The sequence below is a fragment of the Bison bison genome, unplaced genomic scaffold, assembly GCF_000754665.1.
Source record: "Bison bison bison isolate TAMUID 2011002044 unplaced genomic scaffold, Bison_UMD1.0 scf7180017864499, whole genome shotgun sequence".
NCBI classification, from domain to species: Eukaryota; Metazoa; Chordata; class Mammalia; order Artiodactyla; family Bovidae; genus Bison; species Bison bison.
In genome coordinates this window covers 4843150-4854066 of record NW_011495058.1, presented here as the reverse complement: position 1 = coordinate 4854066, position 10917 = coordinate 4843150, and the positions used below count along the sequence as shown (strand labels likewise).

At 53.7% G+C, this 10917-nt stretch overlaps 1 protein-coding gene across 1 annotated transcript in view; it reads right to left on the bottom strand.

Annotated features, from left to right (window-relative positions):
- The window catches only part of GCK (glucokinase (hexokinase 4)), a 36569-nt gene that overhangs the window by 2187 nt on the left and 23465 nt on the right, over nt 1-10917 (bottom strand). Inside the window, exons 2-8 of the mRNA XM_010829050.1 lie at nt 7221-7383; nt 6519-6673; nt 5326-5445; nt 3647-3742; nt 3341-3440; nt 1169-1352; nt 95-250 (exon numbers count right to left, since the gene is read on the bottom strand). Coding sequence (XP_010827352.1) covers nt 95-250; nt 1169-1352; nt 3341-3440; nt 3647-3742; nt 5326-5445; nt 6519-6673; nt 7221-7383 — 974 coding nt within the window. The remainder of the gene's footprint in view (nt 1-94; nt 251-1168; nt 1353-3340; nt 3441-3646; nt 3743-5325; nt 5446-6518; nt 6674-7220; nt 7384-10917) is intronic.

Here is a 10917-nt window from a genome sequence, read left to right as displayed (position 1 = left end):
CCCCGCCCCCCCGACTTCTGCGTCAGGGTCCTGGAACCTCTGCGTGCACACTGCCGCCCGTACCCTACCCCTATCCCCTGAGCGCCCCGCGTACCTCTCCACCTGAGACACGAAGCGTGTCTCGAAGGCGCCGCGCGTGCGCAGCTGCTCCGAGGCCTCTCCGTGGAAGAGCAGATTCTCGTCCACAAGCTTCAGCAGCACAAGCCGCACCAGCTCGCCCATGTACTTGCCACCGATGAGTTTCTCGTACCTGGGCAGAGGAGGACAGCCGAGTCATTCCCCGCAGGGAGGTCCCCACGAGCAGACGGAGATCGGCCACCGCCCCATCACAGCCAAAAGGAGGCCATGTGGGACGCTGTGGCACTGGGTTCAAGCCCATTTCGGCATTAATCCACCTGGGCTTTTGGGGCCTTGGGAGAACGCTCCATGGTGGGGCCACAGTTCAGTCCCTCTAAGACCTTCCTCCCGAAGGACCCTGAGCTGAGCCCACTTCGATCTCCCCGCATTTATGTGATAGGAGCTCTTCTCATCACCCAGAGACAGTTGGGGAAGCTCAGGCTCAGAGGGGCTAGTGGCCAGCCTGGAGCAGGCCTCTGCCCACGTGCTAGGGCTCCTAGGGTCCCTGTGCGCCTAGAATCCACCGAGTTGGCACATCAGCCCTAGAGTCTGTAGGCCTCCAGTGTTTTCCTCTTTTATTGAATACTACCGACCTCCCCGAGGTTTAGGAGAGCCAGAGAAGAAGCTCAGGTGCCTGGTGCAGAGTAGGCAGTTGATAAAGGAAAGCCCTGACAAGCTCTGAACCTGCAACATCCTCCAGGTTACTCCAATTCATTCTGGTAACTTGTTCAGAGCCATACTTTGGGGATCTCTTGATTAAGCCCAGTCAGCCTTGCTGGGGGCTTCTCAGTCTTCCTATGCCAGCGGTCACCTGCTGGAACGGGGGAAGTCCCTGCTCATCTGTCCATAGGCCCTCTTTTTAAAGACTAATCTTGGCATCTCTCATTATTTCCGGTTCACAGAGGGGCACACGTGTCTGAGCTGAAGGAAGAAACGAGCCAGCTTATGAAGAGATTGTCAGTTTGCTTTTCCCCAGAACTGTTTAAAAACAAGCCCATTATCTGCGGGCCGGCCCCATCTGCCGCATGGTCGGGGGAGGGGCGGTCCTTACAGCTGCTGGCCGGGGTTCAGGGAGTTCTCATCCACCACGCGGTCGTACTCCAGCAGGAACTCGTCCAGCTCGCCTGAGTCCCCGAAGGCGCCCCACTCGGTGTTGACACACATGCGGCCCTCGTCCCCTTCCACCAGCTCCACGTTCTGCATCTCCTCCATGTAGCAAGCGTTGCAGCCCGTGCCTATGGGAAATGGCATCGTCGGATCCCACCTGGGATGCCAGCTGTCCTGGGTGCATCGCCCCTGCAGGAAGCCCTGTGTGGCCCTGTCTTCCCAGCTTCTTTGAGCCCTCAACCCTCACCACTCCCTCCATCTCCCTGCAGCAAAGGAAAACCAGCTCTCCCAGGAGCTGGAAGGTCTGGGTTTGCTGTGTGACCTCAGGTAGATAAACCCACCTCCCTGGGTGGTTCTTCTTCCCCAAAAGGGGTTGGTAACACCTACTCCCCCTGTTACCTGGAGTTGAGAGAAGTGAGGGAAAGAATATATGTTAAAGTGCTTTGCCAATTACAGATGAGTGTGGAATGTTATGATTTTGTCTTGTCTGTGCATCCCTCTTGTTTTCTGGCACTTTCTAAACATTTATTTGAACTCTGTCTCAGCCTCTGTTCTTTTTTGAGGGGGGCCACCCAGAGGTCGGGCTTCCCAGGTGGCTCAGTGGTAAAGAATCCTCTGCCAATGCAGGAGATGCAGGAAGTGTGGGTCCAGTTCCTGGGTTGGGAGGATCCCTTGGAAGAGGAAATAGCAACCCACTCCAGTATTTTTGCCTGGAGAATTCCATGGACAGAGGCACCTGGCAGGCTACAGTCCATAGTGTCGCACGACTAAGAGGATGAGCACGCACGCACACACCCAGTGGTGACTGAGGCAGCGTGTGGGCTCTTGGGAGCAGCACACAGGTCACTGCAGGTGGGCCTGGCCATGGAATTTATAATCTGCAGGGTCCCATGCAAAGTGAAAACATGGAGTCCTTTGTTCATAAATTGAGTTTCAAAATAGTGATAGCAGAGCATCAATCTGAACATGACTGCACACCCCTCAAGCTGTGAGGGACAGCCACTCAGTCATACCAACCTCATACCAGCAGTGGAGCTGCCTGGGATCCAGGCCCAGTGATGCTGGGCCTTCCAAGATTTTGTGGGGGAAAAAATACAGAAATCCAGACTTTGACATGATTTCTCCCAATTTTTAGGTGTTGGTAATTATCATAAACATGTGTTTAACCGCAGAGCAGAGACACCAAGACTGTTGCAGGACGAATGTGATCACTGGCTACTCTACCATCTCTGCTCCAGAGGCAAACCTGAGGCCATCGGCCACAGAGCCCAGGTGGAGGTGTGCTGGGGAACTGACCCAGGCAGTTCTCTCTCCTCTCAGGGACGAGAGAACCAGGGCCCCTGGGGCTTCTGTTTAGGGGTGGACTTAACTTTCAGCTGGAAGGTGAGGGTGGAAGGAAGAAAAGTGAGAAACTAGAGGAGAGGCAGAGTCGACCAGGCTGCCCCTTGGGACATGTTCATACAGTTGCAGAGAGATGGTAAGAACATGAATACAGAACCCCTCAGGGCTGACTCTGAAGGGGCCGTGGAAGCAAACAAACTTAACGCTGCCTTTCTGGGTAACCAGGGCTCAGAGAGTCCAGGGAAATACCCACACGCCTGTGTGTTCACGCATTGCAGTAAACATTGTAAAGGCCTTGGGAACTTCTGGGAAAGCCCCATGGTTGGTGGGAAGAGCCCACTGGGGCCCACATTGTCCCCTTTCCTGGTACCTGCCTTCATTTCCGGCAGGGTGGCCAGCTGCCCTGGGGTGCGGTAAGACTGTCCAGGAAGGGATGACGCCACCCAGGTTTATCCTCTTCCACTTGGACAAATCTGTCCAGGTTGGTCAATTTACCACATGAGGTGATTTAATTAAATCCTGACGGGCCAGGTGGACATGCATGCAGCTGGTGTGCCATCTGAGGCAGTGACTTGTGAGTGTTGAAATGCTTCCTACCAATAAATAGCACGTGCATTTGGGACACCCATGCTGCTCACAAGACCACCCTGGGCTCCAGCACCTTGGGTGGCCGTGACTGGAGCAGAGGCACTGTGTAGCCTGCTGTAGATGAGAAGCCTCAGCTCTGTCTTTGGGTGGCTAGGGCCCCTGGATCGGGCAGGGCGTGCATCCTTACCCACAATCATGCCAACCTCACACCGGCGGTCTTCATAGTAGCAGGAGATCATCGTGGCCACAGTGTCATTCACCATGGCCACCACGTCCATCTCAAAGTCCTGCCAAGAGGTGGAGAGACAGTGGTGACAAGGCTGGTTGGGGGTGGGGGTCTTAGCTTAGTGGGCTCCGAGCCGTTCCAGCCAGGCACAGGAGGCAGAGACCCCTTCCTGAGGGGACACCCAGCAGGCCCTCACTAGCATCCTGGCCTAAGGCAGGGGGAGGAGGGTCCAGGGCAGTCACAGGGGCAGGTGCAGGTGCCACTTACACCTCTCCGCTTGATGGCATCTCGCAGGAGCCCCACAATGTTGTTGCCTTCTGCTCCCGAGGCCTTGAAGCCCTTGGTCCAGTTGAGAAGGATGCCCTGAGGGGAGAGGAGGGTCTCAGTGACTGCTGGATGCTGGGGGTAGGTGTGAAGGTATGGGAACTAATTCGGACCACAGGGATGTGCACCCACTTTATTTATTTATTTTAAACTTTTGGCCACGCGGCTCAGCATGTGAGTTCTTAGTTCCCCGACCAGGAATCAAACCTATGCCTCCTGCATTGGAAGAATGGGATCTTAACCACTGGATCTCCAGAGAAGTACAATGTGCACCCACTTTAAAGCTGAGCAAACTGAGGCTCAAAGCAGCCATATAACTTTGAAAAGTGTTGGAGACAATTCTCTATCTATATCTCAAATTTCTGCAGAGCTAGGTTCCAGCCAGTTTAAGGATGCCTGTATAGTTAAGCCTAGAGTCATCATCCCTGAGTGAGGAGGAGGTCCAGAGGGGAACAGTCAATGTAAGTTCAGGGCTCCCCTCCTGTGTGCAGCTCTTGTGTGTGAAGGTCCCATCCAGCCCCAATGTCCAGTGGGGACTAGGGATTGGAAAACCAACATAAGATGTTGGTCCCACAGCTGCCTCTGCCAGGAGTACTGACTTTGGCTTTCTCTCTGACCCAGAGGTCTCATGTGTTATGTATAATTGTGTGTATGTATGTATGTATAATTCACACACACATGTATATACATTTGTATAATTAATGTGTGTAGATGAGTATGTATCATTTATCTGTGAATGTGTGTGTATATATATATATATATATAATCACATGCATATACACATGTAGGTATGATTGACATGTGTAAATATGCAGATGTAATTTACATGTGTATATGTACACATACTTGATGTGTATAATTTACATGTATATATGAATGTATAATTGACATGTGTAGATATATACAAATATATAACTGACCTGCATGTGTATATATGTTTGTATAATATATTTATGTATAAAAATATGCATGTACAACTTATATGTTTATATATGTATATCCAGCATGAGTGCGTGCATGTGTGTAATTTAAACACATGCAGTGCATGCATGTATAATTTATGTGCAAACACGTGATTCAAATGCATAACTTATGCACATATATACACATAATTTACATGTGTCTGTGTGTGTGTATAATTTACATGTATGTGTGTATGTGTGGAGGCATGAATAACTGACAGGCTAACTTACCTGCCAGAAGGCAGGGTAAAGCTGCAGCCCTGGGACATTGCCACCTCCCCAACAGAAGGTATAGCGTAGTGATGACACGCTGGTGTGTTGGAGCCTGGCTGCCTGAGTTTGAACCCCAGCGCTGCCACTTCCCACTGTGGGCAAGTTGCTATGTCTCAGTTTCCTACTCTGTAATGGGGGTGTTATGCATACCTCATAGGGTTGCAAGGAGGCTTGAGGCAAATAGTAAGAATCAGCTAATATTACGATTATTTCCCAGAGTCTCACAGGAGGTAAGTGATGGAGCTTGTTTGAGTCCAAGGCTCTTTCCCAACGTGGGATGCTGCATTTGAAAGCAGCCCAGGGCAGAGTTCATGGGCCCTTTTCTCTGGGGTGCCTGTCCACCCATCCATCCACCTCCTCCCCTGCCCACCTCACACCTAGCCCCACCTTGTCAATGTCTTCATGCCTCACGGGAAAGGAGAAGGTGAAGCCCAAGGGCAGCTTCTTATGCTTCATCTGATGCTTATCCAGGAAGTCAGAGATGCACTCAGAGATGTAGTCAAAGAGCTGGAAGACAACACCAAGGTGGCCATCAGCTGCAGAAGGCGAGCCTTGTGCCAGGGTGCTTCTCAGCCCTTGCTGAACCATAGGCCCCTGGAAACATGGCCTCTGGACCTGCGCTCAGTCCCCTGCTTCTTATCACCACTGCTTTTCGGGACTCAAGCAAGCCCTGTGCACAACCCCCATGCCAGAGTCCCACTGACAGCAGTCCTCAGGACAGGCAATGCCAGGACAATGGGGATGGTCCCCAGCGCAGCTGTGCTCTGCCAGTCTGGCCCTCCCAGCTGGACCCAGCAGCATCCAGCCTCAGACTTTGGACAGAGGTGTATCCCTGGCTATAACTATGGTTTCTAGCTTCAACACCCAAAGTGTCTTTGCTGCCTCCCAAGTGTCCTGGCCACCCAACTCCTGGACCTGCGAGGACTGGCCACCACCCCACTCACATAGGCCTGTCCACAGAGCTGGGCGTTACTGAATGCCTGCTGATCGATTAAGCTCCCCAGTGGGTTCCAGGCCCAGGGAGGCAGCAACACTATCCTGCTTCCTGGATGCATGCCCGGTCCTGCAGCATTCCAAGGAAATTGGCTCTTAAAACCCTGTGCCTCAAGGAAATTGGCTCTGGCTCCATCCACCTCCCCTAGGGTTCATTCTACTTCTGTGGTCCTTCTTGAGTCCTCCCCATGGGCAGATATTATCGTTGCAGTCATGCCCCCTGGCATCTATGTTGGTGGAGGGTGAGGGAATGCCACATGGGAAGGAAGTAGAATGCATTCATGGACTGTGAGCCTGTTGGACCAGAGTGTTCTCTTGACTGCCCTACCATGTTTCTGACCCTTCTGGGAAACTGGGCAATGGTGCGACTTGCTGGGGCCATGCCCCACGGCCATCCACCTGGGCCTCTCAGCTGCTTCCCTTTCCTGTAGCAGGGCCCCCTGAAGTTGGGCCCACAGCCACCTGCCCTTGATGAACAGGTAGGCCCTAACACCAAGCCAAGCTCCAAGATCCTGGATGGTCTTGACCCTGGTCCCTGCACTCCCTCCCCCCGCCCAGCCCCTTGTTCCCTAGCCCAGGGTGCTCACCATCTCAGCAGTACCCGTCATGGCATCCTCGGGGATGGAGTACATCTGGTGCGTGGTCTTCACACTCCACTGTCCCGCCTCGCCTTCTCCCACCTTCACCAGCATCACCCGGAAGTTGGTGCCACCCAGGTCCAGGGAGAGGAAGTCCCCAACTTCTGCAGCCACAGACAGAAGTACATCAGTCTCATGGGCACCGCCTGGCAGGACCCCCGAGACTAGAGAAGAGGAGGTAAAGGCATGGTGGGGGCACCAGAGGGGCCCCTGGTACCGGACCCCAGAGTAAACTATGGAAAGGGTCAAAGGTGAACTGGGTAAGTCAGCAGGAATTCCTTGCCTTGGACTGAACTCCCCCCAAGCCCAGAGCCCACCCGAAGATCTAGGAAAAATGTCCAGACTCAGGATTGGGCTGAGAGTCCCCCAAATGACTATAGGAAACCATTTTTCTACTTGTGAAATGAAAAAAAACCAGTTTCTCTGAGGTCAGAATGAGCCTGAAGGCCCCAGGGCTGAGCCAACGGAGCCAAGAGTAAGAACAGGCCAGTGTCTGGGGCCCAGCATGCTGGGGCTGCTAGGGACAGTCAGGGCTGTTAAGAAGGGCCTAGGGAACTTCTCCCTGCTGGAGCTAGGGGACAGCTGCCTCTGGTTGAGGACCTGCTGGCTCCCATGTGGGTTCCATCCCAGCCCTGTCCTGGACCACGGTACCTGAGCCCTCTGGGGTGGAGCGCACATAGGTGGGCAGCATCTTCACACTGGCCTCCTTGTGGGTCTCCAGCCTCAGGCCTCGGTCCATCTCCTTCTGCATCCGCCTCATCACCTTCTTCAAGTCCTCCTCCTGCAGCTGGAACTCTGCCAGGATCTGTTCCGCCTGCACAGGGAGGGGTGGAGAGCAGTTGGGTGGGAGAGGAGCTGTGCAGAGTTGGGGAGGGGGAACCTGCGGAGTGAGTATTTCTCACCCACACTGAGGGTCTCCTTTTGTCCCCTCACCCTGAGTCCAGGATGACCCATCATTTCAAACCACTGCAGTTAAAAGCAGTTGGAAAATTAAGACAGTGGAGTTCCAACACCCCTTCTAAACAAATGCAGCCTGGGGGTGGGGGGCAGAGGGCAGATGAGGCACCTGCTTTGTACCCCTGATCCAGGTCAGGGGAAGAGGGAGGTGCTAACCAGGAGAGTGGGTGAGACACAGGCTGGAAGAGCCTGTCTGGAGGGCGATGGGCAGCTGGCCATTATTGTCTAAAAGATCCAATCATTCTACCTCTAGGAGTTTATGCTAAGGGAGTAAATGGGCCAGTGGTGCAAATTTTCATTAAGTGTTAGTCAAGGCACCAGTTAGAGGTGACACCAGTTAGTTAGAGGTGTCTGTTGGACTAAAGCATGGTGTCCACAGCCTGGAAGTTGCTGAGGCCATTAGAGGGAGGAAAGGTCCCTATATATAAAAGATAGATTCAATGTCACCATTCCTGTGAGTATGGACAGCCTGGGCAAGGGTCTCCTCCCACACTCTTTGGAGGAGTGGCCGCTCACTCACCCCTTCGTGCTGGCACGAGGTTGGGTGTAAACACAGTACCCATGCCCATGAATCCCCAGAAAACAGAGACCCTGCTCTGACCTTGCATGTGGACAGTGGTATGGCAGCCCTTCCTTCTTTGCACAATAGCATGTATTCATGCAGAAAAGGCCATTTTTATTACCTGGATATTCGGACCAAAAAAGAAAGGGCAGATACTCGAATAAAAACCATGGATCCACTCTTCAAAAACCTCAGCCTCTTTTGTTGGCAGTTTACCATGTGAGCTTGGGGGTGGAGATGCTCTGAATTCCAATAAGGAGACTACATAGCTATTTGCCCCTTCTTCCTCAGTTTTGATAGCCCACATTTTGTTGGGAGACTGGGGGGCAATCACCTTAAAGGAAGACAGCCCCTCACCAGGCTGAGGCAACTTCCCATGATTGGGCTAAGCCAAGCCCAGTTATCCTGTCCTGTTTTTGCTGGTGATTTGGTTTACAGTTGGGCATGTGGCCCAGTTCTGGCCAATGATGGGTGAAGGGAAGCCTGTTTTTAGCAGGAGGAAGGCCCTCTGGGGAAGGTCAGTGCCCTGCCAACTTTGTATACACAACTATATAAGAGTGTGATAACCAGCACTGTAGCAGCTATCCTGAACCATGAGGAGACAAGGCTGAAGAGAAAAGGCTATTAGCATATTATAGATGGCAGTGAAGAGAGGCAGAGTGAGCCGAGCCCTGATGACGTCACTGACATGCTGAGTCAGCCCCGGACCCACACACCTCCCTGTGCCGCTTGTGGAAGCAAGCACTCATCACTTAAGGCCATGGTTAGTCAGGTGTTTCATTTCCTGAAGCCCAAAGCATTCTTAATGGGTACAGATCCTTACTTAGGAGCCAGTTCTCTTACCAAGACCCCCTTGTTTAAAACTTAAACCCACGGAAGGTCACACAGGAATGGAGCTGACAAAGTCTACAACAAAGCACAGAGAATCAAACACCAATGTTTGCTAAGCTATTCCGCAGCTCTGGGCATGGGGTGGGGTGCACCTTGCCCCAAGGCTCTTCTCACAGGACACAGCCCTGGAGAGGCCCCCATGCTCTGTGAAACCATCCAGGCTGTCCTCAGAGGCCCACGCCTACAGCTTGGACCCCTCTCTCTCTCACACACACACTTCCAAACATTAAACATGCCAAGAAGGAATAGTAACATTAACATTCACTAAATCCTTGCAGTATGCCAGGCGCTGAGCTGAATATACTACACAAGCTTCCTCACATCCCTGGCACAAGGGGAGGTGTTAGCATCTGCTCACCTTTTAGATGGTAGCCATAGGCAGCCAACACACAGCATGGGTCCAACACCCAAGGCCAGGTACACAAGGGCTGCCTGGCATCTTTCCCCAAACAGGACTGTGCGACATCACCGGCTCTTATCAAAAGCGATGCTAATCCTGCAGAGGTCCAGCCCTCGGGCCCCGCTGGGTTTCATCCCGTCTCCTTACTTCATGGTAGTCTGACCCATAGCCGTAAGCCTGGACCCATGAGGGGTTGTGACCCAATGGCTTCACTCTGTGTCCAGACCCATGTGGGCACATGTTTGGAAAGGGGCTGGAAGGTTCCGTGGTTGCAGACCAACACTGCAGGCCGCAGACTGACATGGGCCTCCAGCCGACCTCCCCTCTGGCCGTGGGGAGCATCCTCCAAGATAGGTACAAACCCCTTCCTTGAGTGAGTATCTGCAGGCACCACATTTAGTCACCCTGCAACCCTGAGAGGAGGTGCTCCTAACTGCACAGTCCCCTCAACTCTCAAGGCTGTGTGTCCAGGAGGGTATGGGTGGGGTTTAGGTCACAGGGAAGAGGTCTGCCTCAGAGACCCCCTGCGAACATCCCCAGGAGCAGGCGCTGTGCGCCAGATCCTGCCCAGGGTATCGCCTGCTTAATCCCCTGGGACCCAGGCATTTTATTACCCCTACTTCCTTTCCGAGGCCACGGATCTAGACAGCTCAGAGCTGGCTTTGAACCCGGGTGCTGGCTCTGAGCCCACCTCCCCTCCCCACTCCACTGGGATGCCCAGCCCTTCCCAGAGCCCAGGCTGGGTGTCCATGCACCCTGGCTTAAAGGTCTTGTTGAGCAGCCTAGGGACTGTGGGGAGTTGCCTGAGGAACCCCAAGAAGCCACCTGTCCCCCAGGTCACAGACAGAGCCTGTCCCCCACTCTCACCCCACAGCTGTACCCCTGCTTGTTCATCAAGAGGTCACAGGACACAGCATCAAGGCTCACAGCTACACCCGAATATTGTGTGTGTGTTGGGGGGTCTCCTGCCTGAGCAACTCTTCTATGCCCCAGGCAGGGCCACTGCCCCCATCTGGCAGTGCCATGGCCCCCAGGATCCCGGCTTCTGGTGTCCCGGCTCTCTGGCTCTCCTGGGTGCTCCCATCTTGGCTGTCCTGGGACTCTCAAGGCAGGTCTCGGGTTGGCAGGTTGGGGAACGGTTTCCCCAGGAGTATGTGGCAGCTGGCCCAGGATCACCCTCTGTGTGTACACAGCCATCCAGTGGCTGCAGCTGGACACACATGGGGCTCACACTGCCCTCCAGGGCAATGGATGGGCTCTAAAGCTCACAGGGTGTCCAGCATTTGCCCAGGGGTCCTATGCCCTGGCCCTCTGGGGCCCTCCCAGTGCTATGCTGGGATGGGAGGCACTCTCACACCTTCACCTGTCTCATCCGTCAAAAGGAAGCCCTGTAGCATGTCCTGCCTTCTTTCTTGAGCCAAGGAAGTGGGGTCCCAAAGTGCCGAGTACGGCATAAAGAGGGCAGTTGTCCTCAACCAAGTTCCACAGACCCAGTCCCCATCATCTCTGCCCACCATCATCACCATCTCCACTCTCCT